Below are 27,671 nucleotides of genomic sequence, written 5' to 3'. Positions count from 1 at the left end.
TTTAAAAACCAGATTTTGGGGTATTACAACTAACTTTTAATCCCTTCCCCCTGCTCTGGTTAAAGCTCAGGGCTGTCAAGATCCTGCAAGCTCACTGAGTTCCCAGTTTTACCCTTTCTGGTCAACTAGAACCGAAGAATGAGGAAGAATTAGAACTCAGTCCTAATTCTCTCTTCCCTCATGTATTAAAAAATGGGAATGGAAAAAAAGGGGAGGGGAGGGGGGTAAATGTTACCTACCTTAAGTCCCTTCCTGCTTTAAGCCATGATATCTAAAGATCTTAGATCCTAGGGTGAGAAGGTGACCACAAGGCACCCGTCCTCCACCCCCTCCAAGCCCAGGGGTGAGACTTCTCAACAGTCCTCGACGGTCACCAAGTGATCAGCACCTCACACCAGTGGCAACTCGCTGTCACGCGTTATCGTAGGCTGTAGTGCCTCCTTCCCCGAGTCATAAATGCACCCAACAGGAAGAGCAATACACCAATGTCAGCTAGAAACTCTGGAGCTACATGGAAGGGCAACGATGTGTCAGAGCCGTGCTCCATCCCAGACAGTAACCTCTGCCAGCAGTAACCTTGAAGAATGTGCTGTGAAAAGGCATTTTGAAAGTTCTGTGACTCCTAAGATTTTGCCCAAACCCTGTAAGAATCCACTTCTACATCTTCTTGTTCCCATTTCTCTGAAAAACAAATTACTCAAGTCTGATAACTGCTGTGAGAGTAGAAACTCCAGGAAGCAGCAACTTCAACACTATGCTATTTCAGAGACCAGAGAGGGAAGTGGGAAGTGGCAGAGGAACTTTCACCATGCCAGGCAGTAGTGAGAATAAAAGCAGCAGCGACATAACGGGGAGCTGACCCGGTACCAGGCATTTTGCTAAGTACACGTGCAAATGGCCTCATTTAATCCTCAAAACCTTATTAGGTAAGTAATGTCATTATATACATCTTATACTAAGGGAACCGAGGCTCAGGGAGGTCAAGTGACTTAACCATGGTTATCCCCCCCTTTTTTTTTTTCCTTTGGTTATGCTGCATGGCTTGTGGAATCCTAGTTCCCTGACCAGGGGTGGAACCTGGGCCCTGGCATTAGAAGCGTGGAGTCCTAACCACTGGACCACCAGGGAATTCCCATGATTATCACTTTTAAGGCTGGAGCCAGAATATGAACCCAGGCAGTCTGGTGCTAGGGCCCCTACTCAGAACTGCTATCCCACAACCCTCGCGAGTGAAGACACTTAAAATACTGAGCCTTTGGGTGGCACAGATCTGATATTTTAATAACATAAGAAAGATGTAACTACTCCCCGCCTCACTAGCCTACCCTCCTCCAGCCTCTTCTCTGGTCCCAGCACAGCTCTTCACAGCCTAGAGTGGCTAAAAGCACAGGCTTCAGTATTTCCTATATTTCAAGTCAGACTTTGACTCTTCTTAGCCATGTGACCTTGGACAAGGAACTTCTCCAAGTCTCAGTTTACTACCTTTTGTGAGGATTAAATGAAATAATCTATTAAAGCCCCAAGTCTGGAACATTTTAAATGCTCATAAATTCAGGCTGCCATCTCCCCTCTCACTGGACCCTGTTCTAGGGGTGGTGGATTCTTTAAGTCCTGCTTGTCCAGTAGTAGGATTGGCTCTTCCTGAGCTACCCATGAACAGCACTGTGAGCACTGAGGCTCAGTGATAGAGTCACTTTTATTGAGAAATATAGTTTTAGGAACAAGCCACAAAAATAATTCTTTCACTGGATTGGCTTCTGTGATTTTGCAGTGAGGAGCCTAGAATGTGGGTCGCCCCCTAACTTCCAAACCGTTCAGTGACCTTCTGTATCCACTTCTTCAGGCGGAACACATGTGTGTAGAAGCCATATTTTCCATCCCTGTCACAGCCTTCACCCCATGAGACGATGCCCATTTGATACCAGCGGTTGTTAAAGGGGCTCTGAGGAAGAAACATGGGATTTCCAATAGAGTCAAGTCCAAGGTAGTGTCAGTATTACCCTGTCAAGCAATTGTTTCTGAAAACTTGGGTCCCTCCTCATCCACCCCAGGAGGATCTACCCACCAGCTCCTGGCCTTCTGGGAACTCAGCTTACCTTCATGACAAAGGGTCCCCCACTGTCGCCTTCACAAGCATCCCCTCGTTTCCCTTCACCGGGCTTGTAACCTTGAGAGAGAACAGCAGTACTCAGGGAGGGGTATAGCTCACACTCCAGCCACTCTCCCCTTCAAGAGATACTGCTGGTGAGTGTCCAGTGACGACTCCTAGCCATCCTTGACTCTGCTCATTTCCTCACCCCACACATCCAATTCTTAGGCAAACCTTGCCAGCTCAATCTTCAACGTACATCCCCAATCCAACCACTCCTCACCACTTCTGCACCTGGTCCCATCACATACACCTCTCCCCTGAACCACTAGTTTCCCTAGTTCTACTTTTGCTGCCTACAATCCATTCTCCACCCAATAAGCAGAATGACTTAAAAAAAACACATTAAACTGACAGGTGAGAGAATAATGAGAATTATGGCAGTTACCTTTATCCAAATATCTCCACATATCCTCCACAAACAACATGAAGAACAACAACAAAGCTACACAAAAACCACACCTTCAACATAACTCGAATACAGAGAACACCCAAACTTCAAACCACTTTAACTGTACATCTAATATCAAAACTTGTGTGGAGATGAGGAGGGAAAAATATCCACTAGATCAAAGAAGTGGATGCAATGAATTAGGAATCTTGTAAATAACCCCAAATCTACAAAATGAATAGATGAAATAGATGAAAAGTAAGTAGATCTATACCAAGATACTATAGGAAAACAATAAGAACAAAAATACCTCAGCTAACAAAAATTCTTTCCCAAACACAACCATGAAACAAGAAAACTAACTGAATTAAATATCCTCAAGCAAATTTTTGGTATGTGAAAATGAATGAATCAGAAATTCAAAAATTAGGGACTTCCCTGGTGTCACAGTGGTTAAGAATCTGCCTGCCAATGCAGGGGACACGGGTTCAAGCCCTGGTCTGGGAAGATCCCACATGACGTGGAACAACTAAGCCCGTGCACCACAACTGTTGAGCCTGTGTCTAGAGCCTGCAAGCCACGGCTGCTGGGCCTGCGTGCCTCAGCTGCTGAGGCCTACCCGCCTAGAGCCCGTGCTCCGCAACGGGAGAGGCCACTGCAATGAGAAGCCCGTGCACCACAATGAAGAGTAGCCCCCGCTCGCCACAACTAGAGAAAGCCCGTGCGCAGCAACAAACACCCAACCCAGCCAAAAATAAAATAAATAAAAATAAATCAAAAAAATTTTTTAATTCAAAAATTAAAAATAAATGGACAGGGACTTCCCTGGTGGTCCAGTGGTAAAGAATCCTTCCTGCAATGCAGGGGACGCAGGTTTGATCCCTGGTCAGGGAACTAAGATCCCACATGCCGCGGGGCAACAAAGCCCACACGCCACAACTACTGAGCCCACGTGCCTCAACTAGAGAGCCCGCGTACCGCAACAAAGATCCTGTGTGCTGCAACTAAGACCTGATGCAGCCAAAAATAAAAATAAAAAAATAAATGGACAAAACAATGGGAAGTAATTAAAAGCAGAAAGTGGTCGAAATGGAACTCCGACTGAAGAAATGAGTCCCTCAAGAAGAAAAAGAAAGCAATGGAACAGAATTAATATGTATAATGTAGTCCAAGAAAACTTCACAGAAATAAAAGATTGGATGTGCATATTGAAAGGATCCACTGGGAACCTGGCAAAACTGATCTGAAACACTGAACTCTGAGACGTATCCTAAAAAAAACTGAGACTTCAAAGATGAAGAAAAAACCTTCAACGCCTCCAAGCAAAAAACCCAGCTCCCTTATAAAAGCAAAAGAATTACACTGGCATCAGATTTCAAAACCAACATACAAAGCAAGCAATAATAAAGCTATATTTTCAAAAAATTCAAGGAAGGAAAATGTGAACCATGGATTTTATATTCAATCATGCTGAGCTTCAGGTGTCAAGGCTACAGAAAACCAGTTATAAACACATAAAAACTCAGGAAGTTCTATACCCATAACCCTTCTTGAAAAATCGACTAGTGGACAAGCTTCATCCAACCAGGAGATGAATGCTTCAGCAAAAGGACTGATTAACTGTCTGACAAGTAGAAAAAATACAACTAAAAGTATGAGAGGAGAAGAGAAAGAGGAAAGTAAACTCACTGATTGTAACAAAAGAATATAAGAAACTAAGGGCATTTCAAAAAGGTGTAAGACCAAAGATAATGAGTAGAACAAAAATGCAAACCTTACTAAATATATGAAATTATTTGAAAAGTAAAGAGAAGATCACACAGGGATAAAACACAGTAAATGAAACATAATATACACAAAAATAACAAAATCATATGAGATACTAATTCTATTAATCATATCAGTAAATATGAATGGGCTTAACTCACTTTTTAAAAAACAAAAAGATTTTTAATTCGACTCACAAAGCAAGACTCAATGATGCTATATATGAGACAAAACAAAGTGATTCATAGAGGCTAAAGTTAAAGGGATGGACAAAAGTATATCAGGAGAATGGAAACAGAGAGCAGGGATAGTGAAGCTGAAGTTGAAAATAAAGGACACTTTTAGTGCTAAAAGCCACAATTCACAATGAATAATTAACAGTTATAAATATCTGCACCAAATAACACAGCAACTGCCTTTATAAAGTAAAAGACTATAAATGACGCAAGGAGATAGACAGAAATACATTAATAATAGAATTCAACACACCAAACTCAGTACAAGACATATCAAGTGAACTGAAAATAAACAAGGATATAAATGACCTAAATAACAACTGATAAGGTACATTTATGGAGATATATATATATATATATTGAACTTTACACATGGATAAAGGAGAACACATCTACACACCTCAAGCACACATGTACATTCACAGAAATTGATCAAACGGTTCTCAGAAAAATCAGTTCCATAAAGTAGAAATATTACAAACTATATTCCTGGATTATAATGCAGCAAAACTGAAAATCAAAATGCTAAAGGGCCCTCCCATCTGGAAATTTTAAAACCACCTATTAACTCTTGAGTGAAAGGAGAATACACACTGAAATTAGAGAGTTTCGAAAAAAAAAAATAATTCAAACATAATTCAATAATTCAAACAAACATAGTGTTTTCCATGAATGGTGTTTTCCATTCATAGCCCTACTCAGTAAAAATTAAAGATCAAAAATAAATTAACCAGGGACTTCCCTGGTGGTGCAGTGGATAAGACTCCGAGCTCCCAATGCAAGGGGCCTGGGTTCAATCCCTAGTTAGGGAACTAGATCCCACATGCGTGCCACAACTAAGAGTTCACATGCCACAACTAAGGGGACGGTGTGTCACAACTAAGGAGCTGGCGACCCACAACTAAGACCCCGCGCAACCAAATAAATAATTTTAAAAATAAAATAAAATAAAAAATAAATTGACCAAATTGGCAGCTCAAAAAGCTTTTAGAAAAAGAAAAGCAAAGTGAACCAAAAGGAAGCATAAGGGAAAAAAATTAAGATCAAAGCAGAAATTAATGAGGTACAAAATAGAAAAATAATAAGCCTAATTAATAAGTCAAATTCTTAGGTATTTTGTTTGTTTGTTTCCAATCAGTAGCTAATTTACTCAAGAAAAATAAGAAAGAAAACACAAATATATAAAATAAGGTGCCAAGGAGGAAAAAAACCATAAGAGAAGACACTGTAGCACAAGATACAATATAGACTTGAACAAATTGAAAGACATTTCTTGTCCTTGGATAGAATGGCTCAACATCAAAAAGAAGTCAGTTCTCCCTAATTTATAACTTTAATGTAATCCCAATAAAAATACCCACAAGTTTTTTATAGAGCTAGATAAGTTGATACTAAAATTCATGTGGAAAAACAAACATGCAAGAATTGCAAGGAAAACACTGGAAAAGAAAAACTACAAGAGAAGACAAGCTCTACCAGATATTAAAACATACTCTAAAGCCTCTATAATGAAAACAAGACAACATTTTAACAGAATAGACAACAGACCAGAAGACCCAAACAGAATGTCCAGAAACAGACTTAAGCACACATAGAAACCTAGTATGTGATAAAGGCAACATCTCAAATTACTGGGGCAAAGACAGAATTTTTTTTTTTTAGTATTTTTAAAATTTTATTTATTTATTTTTGGCTGCATTGGGTCTTTGTTGCTGCATGTGGGCTTTCTCTAGTTGTGGCGAGCGGGGGCTACTCTTTGTTGTGGTGTGCAGGCTTCTCATTGCGGTGGCTTCTCTTGTTGCGAGCATGGGCTCTTGGCACACAGGCTTCAGCAGCTGTGGCTCGCAGGCTCAGTAGTTGTGGCTCGCGGGCTCTAGAGCACAGGCTCAGTAGTTGTGGCACATGGGCTTAGTTGCTCTGCGGCATGTGGGATCTTCGCGGACCAGGGCTCGAACCCATGTCCCCTGCATTGGCAGGTGGATTCTTAACCACTGCGCCACCAGGGAAGTCCCCAAAGACAGAGTTTTTAATAAATGGTATAGAGACAGCTTATTAGCCATTTAGAAAAAGATAAATTAGATACATACCTTACATCGTATGCAAGAATAAACTCCAAATGACTCGGAGATCGGAGTGTAGAAAAATGAAACCAAGTACTAGAAGAAAATATGAATGAATTTCTCTATGACCTGGGTATAAGGAAGGTTCTTTTAACTCTGACTCAAAATCCAGGTGCAGTAAAATGAAAGATTAATAAATTTGACTACATAAAAAAATTTAATTGGATGGCCAAAAAATAATAAAGGATAAAGAAAAAGAAACTGGAAGAAAATATTTGCAAAGTATATCACAAATAGAGGCCTAAATCACTAACATATGAAGAACTCTTTAAAAATGATGGGAGAGGGACCAAAAAATGGACCATAAAAACATGAACAGACAATTCACAAAAAAAGATATAAAAATGGTCATTAAGCATATAAAAAGATGTTCAATTACAAAATATCGGAAATCTAAATACCCATACACAGGAAATGGTTGAAGACACTATCACACATCCTCCTAATGTGACTATAAAATTTTCTTTTTTATTGAAATATAGTTGATTTACAATGCTGTGTTAGTTTCTAGTGTACAGCAGTAATTCAGTTATACATATATTTTTTTCATATTCTTTTCCATTGTAGTTTATAACAAGATATCGAATATAGTTCCCTGTGTTATACGGTAGGACCTTGTTATTTATCTATTTTATATATAGTTGTTTGTATATGCTAATCCCAAATTCCTAATTTATCCCTCCCCTCTCCTTTCCCCTTTGGTAACCAACGGGAAGTTTGTGTGGTAAGTTTGTTTTCTATGAATGGATAAAGATGATATAAGATGTGCGTGTGTGTGTATATATATATACACACACACGAACACACACACACACACACACACACACACACACACACACACAGTGGAATACTACTCAGCCACAAAAAAGAATGAAATAATGCCATTTGTAGCAACATGGATGGACCTAGAGATTATCATACTAAATGAAGCAAGTCAGACAAAGACAAACATCATATGATATCACTTACATGTGGAATCTTAAGAAATGATATAAATGAACTTACTTACAAAACAGAAACAGACTCACAGACATATAAAATTTTTTTTTAATAAGGAAAAGCTCTATAACCAAAATGGAATGAATTTTCAGGATACATTAGGTGAAAAAAGCAAAGTACAAAAGAATATCTATACTGTGCTACTCTGTGAAAAGGGAAAAATAAGAAAATATACATGTGTCTGCTCATTTGTGCAAAAAGAAACAGAAGAAGAATAAACCTCAAACTACTGAGACTGGTTAACTGCAGGGCCTGGATGGAAATGGGGTGCAAAGGAAGGAGGTGGGAACAGGACAGGAGGAAAAGGGGAGTGTCATTCTCTGAGTGTACCTGTATAAAGAATCTGATTTTTAGACCATGTTAATACAGGCACACCTTGGAGATACTGTGGGTTAGGTTATAGACCACCACAATAAAGCAAGTCATATGAATTTTTTGGTTTCTTGGTGCATATAAACGTTATGTCTACAGTATACTATAGTCTATTAAGAGTGCAATAGCATTATGTCAAAAAATATATACAGGACTTCCCTGGTGGCGCAGTGGTTAAGAATCCACCTGCCAATGCAGGGGCCACGGGTTCGATCCCTGGTCCGGGAAGATCCCACATGCTGTGGAGCAACTAAGCCCATGCGCCACAACTACTGAGCCTGTGCTCTAGAGCCCGCAAGCCACAACTACTGAAGCCCGTGCGCCTAGAGCCCATGCTCCGCAACAAGAGAAGCCACTGCAGTAAGAAGCCCGCGCACCAAACGAAGAGTAGCCCCCGCTCACCACAACTACAGAAAGCCCGCGTGAAACAACGAAGACCCAACACAGCCAAAAATAACTAAATAAATGAATAAAAAATATATATACACATACTTGAATTTAAAAATATTTTGTTGCATACAAACTACTATGTATAAAATAAATAATCTACAAGGATATACTGTACAAACAGGGAATACAGTCAATATTTTATAACTATAAATGGAATATAACCTTTAAAATTGTGAATCATTATGTTGTATACCTAAAACTTATTGTACATCAACTACACCTTAATAAAAAAAAAATATTTTGTTGCTAAAAAATGCTAACCGTCATTTGAACCTCCAGCAAATTGTAACCTTTTTGCTGGTGGAGGGTCTTGCCTCCATGTGGATGGCTGCTGACTGATCAGGGTGGTGGTGCTGAAGATGGGGTGGCCATGGCAATGTTTTAAAATAAGACAACAATGAAGTTTGCCCCACTGATGGACTCTTCCTTTCAAGAACAGTTTCTCTGCAGCATGCAGTGCTATTTGATAGCATTTTACCCACAGAAGAACTTCCTTCAAACTAGGAGTCAATCCTCTCAAACCCTACCACTGCTTTATCAACTAAGTTTACGTAATGTTCTAAATCCCTTGTTGTCATTTCAACAATCTTCACAGTATTTTTAGCAGCAATAGAGTCCATCGCGAGAAACCACTTTCTCCTTATCCATTAAAGTTTTATCGTAAGATGGCAGCAATTCAGTCACATCTTCAGGCTCCACTTCTAATTCTAGTTCTCTTGCTATTTTCACCACATCTGCAGTTATTTCCTCCACTGATGTCTTGAACCCCTCAAAGTCATCCATGAGGGTTGGAACAACTTCTTCTAAACTCCTGTTCATATTGATATTTTGACCTTTTTCCATGAAATCATAAATTTTTTTTTGAATATTTGAATTTTGTTTTTTTATACAGCAGGTTCTTATTAGTTATCTATTTTATACATACTAGTGTATACATGTCAATCCCAATCTCCCAGTGCATCCCACCACCACCACCACCCCCGCCAATTTCCCCCCTTGGTATCCATACGTTTGTTTCCTACACCTGTGTCTCTATTTCTGCCCTGCAAACCAGTTCATCTGTACCATTTCTCTAGGTTTCACATATATGTGTTAATATACGATATTTGTTTTCCTCTTTCTGACTTACTTCACTCTGTATGACAGTCTCTAGATTCATCTATGGCTCTACAAAGGACCCAATTTCATTTCTTTTTATGGCTGAGTAATATTCCATTGTATATATGTACCACATCTTTATCCATTCGTCTGTCGACGGGCATTTAGGTTGCTTCCATGACCTGGCTATTGTAAATAGTGCTGCAATGAACATTGGGGTGCATGTGTCTTTTTGAATTATGGTTTTCTCTGGGTATATGCCCAGTAGCGGGATTGCTGGGTCATATGGTAATTCTATTTAGTTTTTTAAGGAACCTCCACACTGTTCTCCATAATGGCTGTATCAATTTACATTCCCACCAACAGTGCAAGAGGGTTCCCTTTTCTCCACACCCTCTCTCCAGCAGTTGTTGTTTGTAGATTTTCTGATGATGCCCATTCTAACTGGTGTGAGGTGATAACTCATTGTAGTTTTGATTTGCATTTCTCTAATGATTAGTGATGTTGAGCAGCTTTTCATGTGCTTCTTGGCCATCTGTATGTCTTCTCTGGAGAAATGTCTATTTAGGTCTTCTGCCCATTTTTGGATTGGGTTGTTTGCTTTTTTTAATATTGAGCTGCATGAGCTGTTTATATATTTTGGAGATTAATCCTTTGTCCATTGATTCGTTTGCAAATATTTTCTCCCATTCTGAGGGTTGTCTTTTCGTCTTGATTGTAGTTTCCTTTGCTTTGCAAAAGCTTTTAAGTTTCATTAGGTCCCATTTATTTTTGTTTTTATTTCCATTACTCTAAGAGGTGGATCAAAAAAGATCTTGCTGTGATTTATGTCAAAGAGTGTTCTTCCTATGTTTTCCTCTAAGAGTTTTATAGTGTCCGGTCTTACATTTAGGTCTCTAATCCATTTTGAGTTTATTTTTGTGTACGGTGTTAGGGAGTGTTCTAATTTCATTCTTTTACATGTAGCTGTCCAGTTTTCCCAGCATCACTTACTGAAACTGTCTTTTCTCCATTGTATATCCTTGCCTCCTTTGTCATAGATTAGTTGACCATAGGTGTGTGGGTTTATCTCTGGGCTTTCTATCCTGTTCCATTGAAATCACAAATGTTCTTAATGGCATCTAGAATGGTGAATCCTTTCCAGAAGGTTTTCAATTTCCTTTGCCCAGATCCATCAGGGGAATCACTATCTATGGCAGCTTTAGCCTTATGAAATGTATTCATTAAGATAATAAGACTTGAAAGAAAAAATTACTCCTTAATCCATGGGCTGCAGAATGGACGTTATGTTAGCAGGCATGAAAACGTTAATCTTGTGGTATGCCTTCATCACAGTTCTTGGGTAACCAGGTGCATTGTCAATAAGAAGGAATATTTTGAAAGGAATCTTTTTTTTTCTGAGCAGTAGGTCTCAACAGTGGGCTTAAAATATTCAGTAATCTATGTTGTAAACAGATGTGCTGTCATCAGGCTTTGTTGTTCCATTTAGAGAGCACGGGGAGAGTAGAGTTAGCATAATTCTTAAGGGCCCTAGGATTTTCAGAATGGTAAATGAACATTGGCTTCAACTTAAAGTTGCCAGCTGTATCAGCCCCTAACAAAAGAGCCAGCCTGTCCTCTAAAGCTTTGAAGCCAGGCAGTGACTTCTCCTCTCCAACTATGAAAGCCCTAGATGGCATCTCCTTCCAATATAAGGCTGTTTGTCTACATTGAAAATCAGTTGTTTAGTATAGTCATTTTCATGAATTATCTTAGCTAAATCTTCTGAATAACTTGTTGCTTTACCTTGTCGTTTTATATTATGAAGACAGCTTCTTTCCCTAAACCTCATGAATCAATCTCTGTTAGCTTCAAAGTTTTGGCTTAAGGGAATGTTATGGCTGATTTGATCTTCTATCCAGACCACTAAAACTTTCTTCATATCAGCAATAAGGCTGTTTTGCTTTCTTATTTATGTATTCACTAGAATAGCACTTTTAATTTCCTTCAAGAAATTAATTTTTAAAAATAAACTCTCCAATGAAGAAAAATTTTTTTAAAAATTTCCTTCAAGAACTTTTCCTTTGCATTTACAGAGTGGCTAACTGTTTGACACAAGAGGCCTAGCTTTTGGCCTGTCTTGGCTTTAGACATGCCTTCCTCACTAAGCTTAATCACTTCTAGCTTTTTATTTAAAATGAGAGACATGCAACTCTACCTTTCACTTGAACACTTAGAGGCCACTGTAAGGTTATTGATTGACCTAATTTCAATATTGTTGTGTCTCAGGGAATACGGAGGCCTCAGGAAAGAGACAGAGATGGGGGAATGGCTGGCTGGTGGAGCAGTCAGAACACACAGTTTGCTGTCTTGGCACAGCTCATGATGCCCCAAAACAATTGCATTAGTAACACCAAAGATCACTGATCACAGTTCACCGTAACAAATATAATAATAATGCAAAAATTTGACACATTTTAAGAATTACTAAAATGTGACACAGAAACATGAAGTGAGCAAATGCTGTTGGATAAATGGCACTGATGGACTTCCTTGACGCTGGATTACCACAAACCTTCAATTTGTAAAAGAAAACCAATATCTGGGAAGGGCAATAACGCAAAGCACAAACCTAAGTGTCTATCAACAGATGAATGGATAAAGAAGATGTGGGGTGTATATATATATATATATATATATATATATATATATATATATATATATATATATAAAATAAATATTACTCAGCCATAAAAAAGAATGAAATTCTGCCACTTGCAACAACATGGATGGACCTAGAGGGTACTATGCTTAGTGAAATAAGTCAGACTAAGAAAAACAAATACTGTGTTATCACTTATATGTGGAATCTAAAAAATAAAACAAATGAGTAAATACAGCAAAACAGAAACAGACGCACAGATAGAGAGAACAAACTAGGAGTTACCAGTGGGGAAAGGGAAGGGGGGAGGGGCAAGATAGGGCTAGGGGATTAAGAGATACAAACTACTATGTATAAAATAAGTAAGTCACAAGGATATATTGCACAGGAAATACAGCCATTATTTTGTAATAACTTTAAATGGAGTATAATCTATAAAAACATTAAATCACTATGTTGGGGGCTTCCCTGGTGGTGCAGTGGTTGAGAGTCTGCCTGCCAATGCAGGGGACGTGGGTTCGGGCCCTGGTATGGGAAGATTACACATGCCACGGAGCAACTAGGCCCATGAGCCACAACTACTGAGCCTGCGCGTCTGGAGCCTGTGCTCCGAAACAAGAGAGGCTGCGATAATGAGAGGCCCACACACCACGATGAAGAGAGGCCCCCACTTGCCACAACTGGAGAAAGCTCTCGCACAGAAACGAAGACCCAACAAGCCATAAATAAATAAATAAATAAATAAATAAAAATTTATTTTAAAAAAATCACTATGTTGTACACCTGAAACTAATATAATATTGTATATCAACTATATTTAAATAAAATAAAAAATATGTAAATAAATAAAGCAAAGCATAATAAAACAAGGTATGCCTACAGTCCAAAAATAAACAAGTAAAAACAACAAAGATGGGAGGGAGGACCCAAAATTGAATACAATCATGAAACAAATGAGCCTAACTGTATTTTAAATAGATAACACAGGGAAGGGGGTAATAATTACCCAAGTTACTTTTAGACACAGTACTGTGACTATTTATATATATATATATATATATATATATATATATATATATATATATATATATATATTCAGGCTAAAAACAGAAACAACCATGAAGAAATGCTAAACTCTAGCTTGTAGGATTATTCTTCACAGCCATGGATGAGTGATTCTCAAACTGTGTATTCTTGTATTAACCAAATAAGTAAATACATTACAGATAATAGGAGTCAGATTTCTCATTATCAACAGAGACTGTTACAAATGTGGAAAGGGAGAAGCTAAAATTAATCCTATTGCATTGCAAGAGGGAGGAACACTCCCCAACTCATTCTATGAGGCCACCATCACCCTGATACCAAAACCAGCCAAAGATGTCACAAAGAAAGAAAACTACAGGCCAATATCACTGATAAACATACATGCAAAAATCCTCAACAAAATACTAGCAAACAGAATCCAACAGTATGTTAAAAGGATCGTACACCATGATCAAGTGGGGTTTATCCCAGGAATGCAAGGATTCTTCAATATACGCAAATCAATCAATGTGATACAACATATTAATAAATTGAAGGAGAAAAACCATATGATATCTCAATAGATGCAGAAAAAGCTTTCGACAAAATTCAACCCCCATTTATGATAAAAACCTTCCAGAAAGTAGGCATAGAGGGAGCTAACCTCAACATAATAAAGGTCATATATGACAAACCCACAGCCAACATCGTTCTCAATGGTGAACAACTGAAACCATTTCCACTAAGATCAGGAACAAGACAAGGTTGCCCACTTGCACCACTATTATTCAACATAGTTTTGGAAGTTTTAGCTATAGCAATCAGAGAAAAAGAAATAAAAGGAATCCAAATCAGAAAAGAAAAAGTAAAGCTGTCATTGTTTTCAGATGACATGATACTATACATAGAGACTCCTAAAGACTCTACCAGAAAACTACTAGAGCTAATCAATGAATATGGTAAAGTAACAGGATACAAAATTAATGCACAGAAATCTCTTGCATTCCTATACAATAATGATGAAAAATCTGAAAGAGAAATTAAGGAAACACTCCCATTTACCACTGCAACAAAAAGAATAAAATACCTAGGAATAAACCTACCTAAGGAGACAAAAGACCTGTATGCAGAAAACTGTAAGGCATGGATGAAAGAAATTAAAGATGATACAAACAGATGGAGAGATATACCATGTTCTTGGATTGGAAGAATCAACATTGTGAAAATGACTATACTACCCAAAGCAATCTACAGATTCAATGCAATCCCTATCAAACTACCAATGGCATTTTTCATATAACTAGAACAAAAAATTTCACAATTTGTATGGAAACACAAAAGACCCCGAATAGCCAAAGCAATCTTGAGAAAGAAAAACAGAGCTGGAGCAATCAGGCTCCCTGACTTCAGACAAAGCAACAGTAATCAAGACAGTAGGGAGGCTTCCCTGGTGGCGCAGTGGTTGAGAATCTGCCTGCCAATGCAGGGGACACGGGTTCGAGCCCTGGTCTGGGAAGATCCCACATGCCGTGGAGCAACTAGGCCCGTGAGCCACAACTACTGAGCCTGCGCGTCTGGAGCCTGTGCTCCACAACAAGAGAGGCCGCGATAGTGAGAGGTCCGCACACTGTGGTGAACAGTGGCCCCCGCTTGCTGCAACTAGAGAAAGCCCTCGCACAGAAACGAAGACCCAACACAGCCAAAAATAAATAAATAAATAAATAAATAAAGGAGTTCCTTTAAAAAAAAAAAAAAAAGACAGTATGGTACTGGCACAAAAACAGAAATATAGATCAATGGAACAGGATAGAAAGCCCAGAGATAAACCCACACACATATGGTCACCTTATCTTTGATAAAGGAGGCAAGAGTATACAATGGAGAAAAGACAGCCTCTTCAGTAAGTGGTGCTGGGAAAACTGGACAGCTACATGTAAAAGAATGAAATTAGAACACTCCCTAACACCATACACAAAAATAAACTCAAAATGGATTAAAGACCTAAATGTAAGGCCAGACACTATCAAACTCTTAGAGGAAAACATAGGCAGAACACTCTGTGACATAAATCACAGCAAGATCCTTTTTGACCCACCTCCTAGAGAAATGGGAATAAAAACAAAAATAAACAAATGGGACCTAATGAAACTGAAATGCTTTTGCACAGCAAAGGAAACCATAAACAAGACGAAAAGACAACCCTCAGAATGGGAGAAAATATTTGCAAACGAAGCAACTGACAAAGGACCAATCTCCAAAATTTACAAGCAGCTCATGCAGCTCAATATCAAAAAACAAACAACCCCATCCAAAAATGGGTAGAAGACCTAAATAGACATTTCTCCAAAGAAGATATACAGATGGCCAACAAACACATGAAAGAATGCTCAACATCACTAATCATTAGAGAAATGCAAATCAAAACTACAATGAGGTATCACCTCACACCAGTCAGGATGGCCACCATCAAAAAATCTACAAACGATAAATGCTGGAGAGGGTGTGGAGAAAAGGCAACCCTCTTGCACTGTTGGTGGGAATGTAATTTGGTACAGCCACTATGGAGAACAGTATGGAAGTTCCTTAAAAAACTAAAAAGAGAATTACCATATGACCCAGCAATCCCACTACTGGGCATATGAAAACCATAATTCATAAAGAGTCATGTACCGCAATGTTCACTGCAGCTCTATTTACAACAGCCAGGACATGGAAGCAACCTAAGTGTCCATCGACAGATGAATGGATAAAGAAGACGTGGCACATATATACAATGGAATATTACTCAGCCATAAAAAGAAACAAAATTGAGTTATTTGTAGTGAGGTGGATGGACCTAGAGTCTGTCATACAGAGTGAAGTAAGTCAGAAAGAGAAAAACAAATACCGTATGCTAACACATATATATGGAATCTAAAGGGGAAAAAAATGGTTATGAAGAACCTAGGGGCAGAACAGGAATAACGACGCAGATGTAGAGAATGGACTTGAGGACGTGGGGAGGGGGAAGGGTAAGCTGGGACGAAGTGAGAGAGTGGCATGGACTTATATATACTACCAGATGTAAAACAGATACCTAGTGGGAAGCAGCCGCATAGCACAGGGAGATCAGCTCAGTGCTTTGTGACCACCTAGAGGGGTGGGATAGGGAGGGTGGGAGGGAGACGCAAGAGGGAGGAGATATGGGGATATATGTATATGTATAGCTGATTCACTTTGTTATAAAGCAGAAACTAACACACCATTGTAAAGCAATTATACTCCAGTAAAGATGTTTAAAAAAAAATCCTATTGCATTGCAATGGGAGGTTTCAGTGTCATCTCATGGTTTTAGATAGATAAATAGATAGAAAGAACAGACATAGATTTAGGTATATGCATAATACATGTATTTTCTAGTTCTGTCTGCTAAGGGGGCCTAGGAGCAATGACACCACAGTAACAATGTGCACACCTGGCACCCAGAACTTGGTTTCTAAATACCATTCTCCACTAGAAGGCAAGTAGGATGAACCTAGAACATCTTGCTGTGCTGAAAGTAAGAAAGTACTCAGAGATTGACAGGACATCTCCAAAAGTCACAGAAGCCAGGTTGTTTGTTTTTTTTTTTGACTCCCACTGGCCAAACCTGGGATAATTTGAACATTATAATAATGATAGTAACAAATTATAGTCCTTAGAATAAAGAAAGGACCCATGAGTCCACAGTGACAAAGTGAAAGAAAATTCTTCTACAATAAGATGATAACTAATAAATGTAGAAGGAATGACAGAATTAGAAAATCACCATTTGGCAGCTACCAGAGTTAGGAGAACAATTTGATGAGAAACAGGACAGACAGTATTCAACTTTCTCCCCACAAGATATTTATTAGTCTTAAAAAGGAAAACAGAACTTTACAGTGAGAAACATGGCAGATGCAGACACCACCTTAACCAAGAGGTCAGAGTTAATCTCACCAGTTATGGGACAGAGACATCATATGCCTGAAAAGGACACAACATCACTTAGCTTGAATCTGATCATTAGGAAACCTTAGAGAAAGCCAAACTGAGGCCAATCTACAGAATAACTGGCCTATACATGTCAAATATGTCTAAATCATGAAAGACAAAGACTGACAACTGAGTATAGTGTGTGATCCTGGACTGGATCCTGGGTGGGAAAAACGTTTTTTTTTTCTTTTGCTAAAAAAGACATCAGTAAGTAGGACAACTGGAAAACATTTAAATGAAGTCTAAAAATTAGACAAAGGTATTATATCATTATTAATTTCTTGATTTAATAAATGTACTGTGGTTATGGCAGAGAACATCCCTGTTTTTTTGGAAATACTTAAGTGTATGGGTAAAAAAGGCAACATATGTACAATTTAGTCTCAAATAGTGTGTATATGTGTGTGTATAAATACACACACACACACACACGCAAAGGCGGTGGCAGAATCTGGATGACGGTATAAAGGAATTCTTTGTATTATTTTTGCAACTTTTCTGTGAGTCTGAAATCACCTAAAATTTTTAAAAATTTAAAAATTAAGTTAGATCGTTTACTCACCTGCCCCAAAGTCTCCAATAATGTCCTATCTCAATAAAAGTCAAAGTCCTTCAAGGCCCTGAAGGAAGCACCCATCCCCTGCCTGCCCACCTCTCTCCCCTCTTCCAATGCTGCCCTTCCTGTGTTTACTGCCCTCCAGACACACAGGCCTCCCTGCTGCTCCTCAGACACGCCAAGCATGCTCCCACCTCAGGGCCTTTGTACCTGCTGTCCCTGCAAGTCTGGAGTGCACTTCCTCTAGACTGGCTCACTCTTTCATGTCTTCTAGTCTCTGCTTAAACATCACTTCTCAGAGAGGCCTTCTCCAACCACTCTGTCTCGATCGCCCCATCCCCATCTCTCACTCCCTTACTCAGCTTCATTTTTCTCCTATCAGGATTGCTATTCTAGATCTGCTTATTGACACACTCTCCTTCTAGGAAGGAAGCTCTCTGAAGACACAGGAGACCCTATCTGTTAGGGTCCTTGATGGACACCCTGGAATACTGCCTGGACCACAGTAAGCACCCAGTAAATATTTGCTGAACGACTGAATGAATGAATGGCTTTTCCTCCACCCGTGGCCTCTGGCTGGTGTCTGGCTCACATATACTGACAACTTGACCAGTGACTAGCACCACACCTAACACCTTAAATACACTATCTTGCTCAACCCTCACACAGCCTAATGGAATAGAGCCAGGACTTGAACCCAGGCCTGTGCTACTCACGTGTCTCAATCCTCCCAACCCGAGGCCCTGCTGTTCCCGCCTGCCCAGCCATGCCCAGGGGACTTTACCAGCACAGAACATGTTGTCGGTGATGCGGATCCGGGTGGAGGCCTTGCAGACCGGCCGCTCCACGATGGGCAGGTTCACCACCTGCAGCACGCTGGGCTGCACCTCAGCCATATTGGTTGTCCACGTCTCCCTCAGGTTGCCCCAGCCCGTCACTCGCCCTTTGTATCCAGCCTGGAGCAACCTTTGGGGAAAGGAGAAGGACTGAGTGAGAACAGACCAGTCTAGGAACCTCCTGGCCCCAACACCATCCCTTAGAGACCTGAATCTAAAACACCAGTGCAGGAAGACACTGAGGCCTGGAAAAGGGAAGGAACTTCAGCAAGGCAATAGGGTGTCAGAGTCAGGCCCAGAACCCAGCCCAGGCCCTCAGCTACCAGCCCCCTGGCTGCCCCCCGACCACCTGACCCCTGGCCAACCCCCACGGCTGCCCCCCCAGCCACCCCCCGGCTGCCCTCTGGCCGCCCCACTTGGTTGCTGTCTCCTTGTCGGGCAGGCACACGGGATGGACATATTCGGTGAAGCTGATGGGCTTCTTGAGCTTCAGCAGGGCGATGTCCCGGTCCAGGTTCTCCCTCCAGTTGTACCTGGGGTGGATGTAGATCTTTTCCAGCATGGAGATCTTTTCAATCTTTCGCTCATAGCTGTGCAGACCCCAGCAGAGAAAAGAAGCTGTAGGCCACCCAATGAGGGGCAGCTGGTTCCCCGAGGAAGAAAACTGCCTGCCCTCAGGGTCTGGGAGTCAGGGTAACCAGCAGGCCACCAGAGAGGGGGAGAGGGCCGGCTCCTGTCCTGGCAGCTTCTTCCTGGCCTGAAGTTGCCCAGAGCTTTGGGATCAAACAGCCCACGCAGGTAGGGGGAGGGACGCAGCCTGTAGGCCCTGATCCAAACAGCCTCTAATCAGAGGTCACACCTGGGCCGTGTTCTGGTGCCTGGAAGGGTGCTAAGGGCAGGCCAGGATTCTGCTCTCTGCAAAGGCTTAGCTTCTCTGTCCCCAGGTCCAAGCTTCAGTCAGGACGTGGCCATATAGACTTTACAGCAGAGCCTATCGGGTTTTCTATTGTGGGAGATGTACAGACATATCTCTCGTGGCCCAGGGTCACCAGAGCCCCTCACAGTCACTCGGGGGGCTCAGACCCCTGCCAGACACGCACGGGCCCCCACTTCTGTACCTGGTGCGGGAGTGCTTGCCAATGCGCACCAGAAGGTCATTCTCAGTGAAGTTCTTGTCCCAAGGCGGGTACAGAAGACAGTGGGCAGCAGTGAGGATCCAGCGGTCACTGATGAGGCTGGCCCCGCACAGCAGCTCCTGGGGACTCTTCCGGAAAAGCATCACCTGCCTGGGAGAAGAAGTGGGAAGCATTAGGAGGTGGGAGGGCTGCCCCTCCACCGGCCCTACAAGCGCAAAGTCCCAGGTTTAAGAACTAACTGGACAGAGCTACCTGCTGGGCCCAGACCCCGGCTTGACCTTCCCGTCCTTGGGGACCGGGGCATATACGTGCCACTGAGGGGCTGCCACCTGCTTTTTGCACCCCTCCCCTGCCCTCATCAAGCTTCTTCCAGGCCAGAGTTGGCACAGCCTAGCACAGCTCTGGGGTCAGAAGAACAGGAATCTAGTCCTGCTGTGTAACCCATTCACTAGCAGCACCACTGAGGCGAGTCACTTAAGCGCTCTGACCCTCAGCTTCACCATCTGCTTTGGAGAAGTAGCAAACCCAATCTCAAAAGGCGGCGGTGAGGGTTCGATGAGATGTTGGTGCTGGGCTAGGTTGTCTGTGGAGCCTAGACCTGTGAGGGCGGAGGAGTCTCCCAGGGCGCCGGATGCGGGTGCGGAAGGGGTCGGTGGGGGCAGGGAGCACGCACCAGGGCGCCAGGCCGATCTCCGCATCCCGGCCCTCCACGATGCGGCCCTCGATGTAGGAATCGAACAGCTCCTGTTCCGTTTTGTCCTGCACCAACTTATCCTCGAACAGAGGCCGCAGGCCACAGTCTGCAGAGCCAGTGCGACCGTGAGGGGCCAAGCGCTGCAACACCCGCCCCCGCCCCCTTGCCGCGGCCCCGCGCCCCTCCGGCCGCCGCCTGACCTGCCTCCCCGGAGCCGAAGGTCCTCTCGTTGAAGAAGGGCTGAAACTTGTCCGCAGCGGTGCGTCCCTCTATGGCCGCATCCGGTTCCTCGCCCAGCCCATATCCCACCTCCTCATCCACCGGCTCCTCTGCAGGGACCCAGACACCAGCTGCGGCTGGGCCAGGCCATTCCTCACCCACCCTCTGACCTCCCCAAGCCCCCAGGCAGCCGCGGAGATCGTTTGGTGTAGAGGTTAAGAGCGCAGGCGCACCTGCGTTACTAGGAAACCAAACCCTGTGGGGCTCAGTTTCCTCAGCTGTAAAGTGGAGCTAGGATTACAACCACCTGGTTAATGTCAGGTGTCATGAATGCAATCACTGGTGAGTGGTAAGCCTTAGATCAGGTGGTAAGCCTTAGATCAGGGGAGGTACCGTTCTTGTTATTCCCTCCAGGCTGTGTCCTCTGTCTCATGCCCCCTGCCCTGCCCTCTCACCGCAATAGTCCAGGTCGCAGTACTCAAAGTCGCCAGGCTCTCCGGCCACGTAGCACCACGCGCCCTCCGCATCCCCGTCTGGGTTGCGGCAGAAGTTCTCCACCAGTGGGACAGCCGGGTTGAAGTCCTGGTCCTTGCTCAGGGCCTTGGCCCGCTCGCTGGCCCAGGCAAGGCAGGGAGACCCATGTGTGGTCACCGCCAGGTGCCCCTGGTACTGCTGGCCGCGATCAGGGATGCACTTTTCCGATTGAGGTGACAGATTCACTGTGAAGTCTCCGGAGTTTGGGGTCAGCTCCACAGTGACTCGCTCCTGGCCTGGTGGGTGAGGAAACAGAGGAGCAGAGTGGGTGGGACCACACATGGAGCCAGAAAGGATGTGAATCCCTGCCTTTCGGCCTTTATCCTATAGACCTCAAGTCACTTATCCTCTCTGAGCCGCAGTCTGCTTGCCTGTGAAAGGGATTACTAATGCATTTTTGCAGGGTTATTGAGAGATTTAAACAAAAGATATGGCATAAGGGTCTGGTGCATTATAAGCCAGAGATAGTAACCAGGTTTCATCTCCTGGGCTATCTGTAATCTATTGGTAGTGACTGCCTGGAGTTTAAGGATTCTGTGTTTTCACAAGGGCACAGTAGGAAAGATAGCTGGGATCCACTGAGGATGTCTACACAGGCAGTAGGTCAGTTTCAGCATGCCTGCAACATATTTATCATAGGTGTTCGGGGTGGGGGCTTGGTAAACTGTAGCTGTTTTTGTTACTATGATTGGCAACTCGCTCTAAGACTGGCCCCAGCATCCAGCACTGGGTCCTACAGGGATGCATGAAGGACAAAGAAGAGCAACCCATGTTTGGTAGATTGAGTTACTGGCACTAATTCTTTACTCCTACCTGGATCCACCTGGATCCACATCCTCTGCCCTGTTATTTTACAAGCAAAGGTGTAAAGGTCCACCTCTTGACCTTGGCCTTGATCATGGGACTTGCTTTGGCCAATGGCGTGTGAGCAGAGCTGACTCTGCCAGTTCTGAGCCTAGGCTTAAAGATGTGTGTCTGCTCACTGCTTGGTATTTCTGCCACCCCCATGGAAGAAGCTGCTGCCTTTCAGCCTCCCCCCACAATGAGTACACATGGAGCAGACATGGACCCACCCACACAAGGAGCCAAGCTCAGCTGGACCGATTATTTGATGTAGGGCCACCAGCCGAGCCCAGCCTACATCTGGACCCCACAGACGCGTGAGCGAGTGCAGCTGAGATCAGCAGAGCCACCCCAGCTGAACCTCAGACACATAAGAAATAAATGCGGGACTTCCCTGGAGGTCCAGTGGTTAAGACCTCCCCTTCCAATACAGGGGGTGTGGGTTCGATCCCTGGTCGGGGAGCTAAGATCCCACATGCCTCATGGCCAAAAAACCAAAACAGGAGCAATATTGTAACAAATTCAATAAAGACTTTAAAAATGGTCCACATCAAAAAAAAAAATCTTAAAAAAAAAGGAAAGAAATGCTTATCGGTGTATGCCCCCCAGCTTTTGTGGCTGTTTGTGATTTTGTGGGTTTTGTGGGGTTTGCAGCGTTATTATGGCTATAGCTAGCTGACACATCATGGGAAATAATGATCACAGAATCATGCAGGGCTGGACTGTACGAGGCTTGCTCTGTGATGCTCGGCAAAGGGTACATGGACTGAAATGGTTAGGAAGGGCTTCCTGGAGGGAAGAATGCCTCAAGCAGGAAGTAAAGCATATTTAGAATGGGCCACATCCTGGATCATAAGGAAGCAAAGGCTGTGGACGGAGGGGGGGAGGCTGGAAGCTAACTCTCTCTGGTCTCCTGAATTCACTAACCAACAAGCTCAAATATGTTGTCAATAACTAACGCCAGCTCAAAGGGAGCCAGGATCTTGATTCCCGTCCTGTGCTGCCAGGCCCATGAAGACCCATGGGCCTTGGCCGTGCCCACCTGATCTCCCCCAGCTCACCGCAGACAGGGATGCTGCACTCCTCCCTCTGCACAGTGGGGAACGTAGTGTAGCACCAGGGCCCAGTGATGCTGCCATCTGGGTTGCGGCAAAAATTCTCCCGCAGGTCAGCCCCAGGGTGGGTGGTAGAGTTGATTCTGGAATAGAAAATTGCTCAGCAGAAGGCGTCTCTCCCACCCCCAGTGTCTCCTCACCCCCTATTCTCAGCCCCATGGCAGACAGGCCTGCCCATCACTCACTCCGGCTTATGTGGGTAGCGACTCCTCCACAGCTGGCATTCGATGCCTGACCGGGTGAAGCTCACGTTCCCTCGGTAGTTCATACCCAGACCTTCGGCACAGTTACCTGCAGAGACACCAGCCCAGGTCTCCTACACTGAGGATTTGTCCCCGCTTCTCTCCTAGTAAAGCGCTATCGGTCCATTCCCTCCAAGCTACCTCTGGTCCATGACCCTTAACCTGCATTTACTCAGCACTTCCTCTGTACCCAGCAGTTCTACAATCCATTTAACTGTAGTCACCAAATATTCACTGAGTGCCCACTGTGTGACAACCATGTGACAGGCACTATGCCAGGTACTAAGGACACAGCAATGAATAAGACAGTCATAGTCAAGTAGGTCCCTGCCCTCATAGAGCTAATACTCAGTGGCTCCTCATAGCCAGCAGAATGAAAAAGTGAACAAGGTTCTCCGAATCTGGCCCTGGTCTAGGTGTCCTTTTATCTTAGCTCCTCGTGCCTAAGAGCCTTTGCATGTGCTCTTTCCTTTGCCTTGGAATGCTTTCCTATTTATTCATCAGTGCATCCCACAAATCCAAGTAAAACTCTACTTCTTCTGGGGAGCAGTCCTTGATTCTGCCAGCAAACGAAATGCTCCCTCTCCTGGAATTCTCTTGGCACCTGAAACAGAACTTTTCCATCAATTACTTTGATGTTTTGTATTTTTGTTTTCTGATGAAACTGTGAGCTCCCTGATTCTCTTAAAATCCCCAGCACTCAACCATAGAGCTTGACACTCAGCAGGGGCTTAGTGAAATGTCTATTGAATAAATTACTTAACAAATGAAAGCATGGCCAGTGTGATTAAAGAGTTCCATGTTGTGGGGTCTATTGTCATACTAAAGGTGTATTCAGAATGCTGTGGAGGAGGGAGGATGCACCTTGAAGGCTCAGCAAGGTGGTGGCATTTGAACTAATTCTTGAAGGATAGGGGGGTTTTCAGTAGGCACTGATGGCTGCTCCAGGGGGAGATGATAATGTAAGCAGGGGCCAGGATATAGAAACATCTTGGCCTGTTGAGAGAAGTGCTCGCTGTCAGCAAGCTGGGGGGCTGGATTCAGGGTTGGTGCAATGGGAGATAAGGCTGGAAGGGAAGGTTAAGATCAGAACCTGCAAAATTCACTAGGCTAAGAAGCCTGTGCTTTATTCTCGGGGCAATGCGGAGCCACTCAAGGTTTTGGAGAAAGAATGTGACATCATCGAAGCTCTGCCTTGGGGACATGGGGAAGACTGATTGGCATGGGCAGGGGCTCCGATGAGAACGAGGCCTTAAACATTATTTCATTACCCGTGCATTCATTTGTTCCTCCAATATTAATCATCTTACTGACTGCCAGGCACAGAGCCAGGTGCAAAGACACATCCTTGACCGCAGGAACAGAAAGGCAATGTCAGCTGCTAGAGGCCACCACCCCTGGGCCACAACTCCTACCCCACCCCTACTCTGCTCTTCTCCCAGGCTGTCCCCTCCTATCCTGTCCCCACACCCTCATGTCAGTTCCTCACCTTCCAGACATTCAATGAGCTTTTCTCGAGGTTTCCTCACCGACTCACAAGCTGGAAAAGACCCAGAAACACCATTGAGATGGAGGTAGGGATAGGACAGGTTCAAGTGAAGGGTGGGACGACATTCAGAAACGGAGAGAAAGGGACGTGCATGGAAGAAAGGAAGGAAAGAGGCGTGGGTGGAGCAATGGATGATTGGATGGATCAGAAAATTCTCTGGAGTGGAGCACCCCCTAACCTGGGTCCCCAGGACTCCCTTCCTGGAGCAAACCCTTCCCAGTGCTCACCTGTGTACTTGGCCCAGAACACATCCTGAAAAACAAGGCTGAGTGTGAGGCTGTGGTAGGATCCTGTTTTGTTTTGTTTTTTCGTAAACTTCCTGTCTTCTCCTTATACTTTCCCCTTTCCCTTACCCTGGTCATGCTCTGGGGAGGTTTGTGGCAGAGTTTTCTACTTTTGCTTCTAAAAGTCCAAGCCCGCGGAGAAGAGTATCTGAGGAGAGGGGAGCTCCCTGCCTTCCCGCCCCGCCCCCCAGCCAGACAAGATTGAAAGGGATTCCCCTGGGTGGGGTAGACTGGAGAAGAGGGGCCCAGGCAGAGCCCCAGGGAAGGGAAAGCTGCAAAGGGCTCCTGGAACACTGAGGCCTAGGCCCAGGCCTGACCAGAGACCCACCTCCCAAGGGTGGCACAGAAGCAGCAGCAAAGCTAAAGCTGAGAGGCCATGTGGCCAGGGCCAGGGTCTCCAGAGATCCCAACATAGATGTCTGAAGACTGAGGAGGCCCCCGTGCCCCCCAGCGTCCCGGAGCCTCACCGTACCCTGGGGCCTTGACATAGCCCAGGCACTGGGGCCTCCTACACAGGCTGAGCCGCTCATCAGGGCAGCCCAGGGAAACGGGGCCCAGAGATGAAGTTATCAACAAAGAGCTGTGATGCTTCTCGCGCCCCTCCTTGGTGCCCCCGCATCTGGGCCCCCTTGGAGGGACCCCCGGCCCTCCCTCACTGGGGCCTCACCGTGGCACTGGGAGACTCCAGGGCCTCGAAGGCCTCCTCACGGCTGCACTGCTCCTCCACACACTCTCGCTCCAGGTTGCCCTCCCGCCACTCCTCCAGGAAGCCGCTGTTGGCGCGTCGGACCCGCTGGAGCAGCGACAGTGCTTGCTGAGGGGCCAGGAACACTGCGGGAGAAGGGGCGTGGGACAGCGGCCTCAGGGGCCCAGGCTGTCTTAGCCACCATGGGGGCAGGAAGCGAGCCTGGCCTGCCTCCTGGCTTCCAAAAAGGGGGTGTCTAGGATGGTGGCAGGACCTGAAAGGCTGCTAACGGCAGCCACTAGCCACCCTCCTTTCATGGGTCACCCCCAGCCCACCCCCCATATTGCAAGAGAGAAGTAGTCACTGTCTGTCCAGCCCTGAGCACCTGGCTCCTTCCCTAAGCTGGACACAGTGAGCCGAGAGCCACCTGGGGGCCGGGCCTGTGCTCTCCATCGAGCCAGGGGACCCCAGCCCACGGGCCTACATCCCAGTCCGCCAGCCTGTCCCAGCTTCCAGGCCCCCCTTACCATGCTGGCTGTGCACAAGGCTAAACAGGGCAGCCAGGGCCAGGCAGCCAGGTAGCCACAGGCCTCGGACGTGCGCCATAGTGTGTCCGCTCCCAGGACTCTGAGGGCTTGTCCTGACCCCTCTGGGTTAATGTTGAACTAACATGAAGAAATCCGCCAGGAGGCAGAGGTCAGCAGGTCAGGGCCGTGGGGACAGGTGGATAGATAGTCCACCCCCGCCATCTGGGAGGACAGGTCCTCCTGGGACCAGGGATGGGTGGTCTGGGAGGAAGTCCCAGAGCAAAGACCAGCGTAGCCACCATCCAACCCCTCCCTCTCAGAGACACAGGCGAACTTGGGCCAGTGGGGTCACAAGATCTTCCTGAGGCTCCTTCCAATCCTAGCACACGGTGACGGTTGTTTTGATCTCGTGTGTCTGTTTCCTCATCTGTACAGTGGGAAGAGTATCCTGTTGTGAGGACTAAAGGAGATTATGAATATACAGTAAGAACTTAATAATGAGTAGCTATATGGATGTAAACCAGTGGGGAGGTTTTTGTAATCACCACATGCACGTAAGAAAATGGAGGCGAGGGTGTGGCCAGATGAGAGTGGCCACCTTATCCCGGGACACACTGGGGCAGGGCCGGCCAGCATTTGCCCCAGCCTCTCAGCCACTGATAGAGGGTCCCATTTCCCCTCTTCCTTGTCTGGGAGCCAGGGGGGTGTGCTTGTGTGTGGTGGTTGCCTGGGAGGAGGAGCCAAGCCCTCTGGTCTATTTTCTCTCCCAGGTCTCCCAGGACGCGGCCTGCCCCGGAACAGGGGCAGCTCAAATCCCTGGTCTCCACGGCAGGGCCCTCCCTCTCCCCCTGCCTAACTGCCCCGTGCCAGGCCTAGAGTGGCTGCTGGTCCCACACTACCTCTGCCCAGCCCTCCCCCACTTCCAGTTCGCAGTATGAAAGGTAAATATTAGTCCTGGGTCTAATTAGGACAGAGGGCCAAAGAGCAGAACACAGGGAGCACAGGTTCTCGCCTCGCTGTCCTGTGGGCCCGGCCGTTCAGGGTCTGGACTGCGGACATGTACAGTCTGGGAAGATCACAGGGAGTGGCCCGGTGCAGAGCAGGGGAGGGAGGGTTGGCAGAGAACTGAGGACCAGGACTCGACTCCCACGAATCAGCTTAATGCCTGGGTGGCCCAGTTCCTATATATATATTTATATATTTATA

At 44.7% G+C, this 27,671-nt stretch overlaps 1 protein-coding gene across 2 annotated transcripts; it reads right to left on the bottom strand.

Moving 5' to 3' along the window:
- Positions 1-1,678: 1,678 nt before the first annotated feature.
- Positions 1,679-26,897, bottom strand: F2 (coagulation factor II, thrombin). 2 transcript variants are annotated; one of them, XM_082410773.1, is made up of 14 exons: positions 26,466-26,897; positions 25,921-26,084; positions 25,197-25,221; positions 24,910-24,960; positions 23,364-23,469; positions 23,125-23,261; positions 21,142-21,456; positions 20,668-20,796; positions 20,447-20,573; positions 19,756-19,923; positions 19,054-19,170; positions 18,586-18,767; positions 2,097-2,167; positions 1,679-1,942 (listed from the first exon to the last, which is right to left on the bottom strand). In XM_082410773.1, the coding sequence occupies exons 1-14, from the start codon at positions 26,542-26,544 to the stop codon at positions 1,799-1,801; spliced, it is 1,815 nt and encodes a 604-aa protein (XP_082266899.1). In that variant the 5' UTR covers positions 26,545-26,897; the 3' UTR covers positions 1,679-1,798. The 2 variants fall into 2 exon arrangements, with proteins under 2 accessions (XP_082266899.1, XP_082266898.1); XM_082410772.1 differs by having other exon boundaries at positions 19,054-19,227; positions 26,466-26,894.
- Between the last annotated feature and the right edge of the window lie 774 nt (positions 26,898-27,671).

Source organism: Balaenoptera physalus, assembly GCF_965194825.1.
Source record: "Balaenoptera physalus genome assembly, chromosome: 10".
Classification (NCBI taxonomy): Eukaryota; Metazoa; Chordata; class Mammalia; order Artiodactyla; family Balaenopteridae; genus Balaenoptera; species Balaenoptera physalus.
This window is presented reverse-complemented; position numbering and strand designations above follow the sequence as displayed.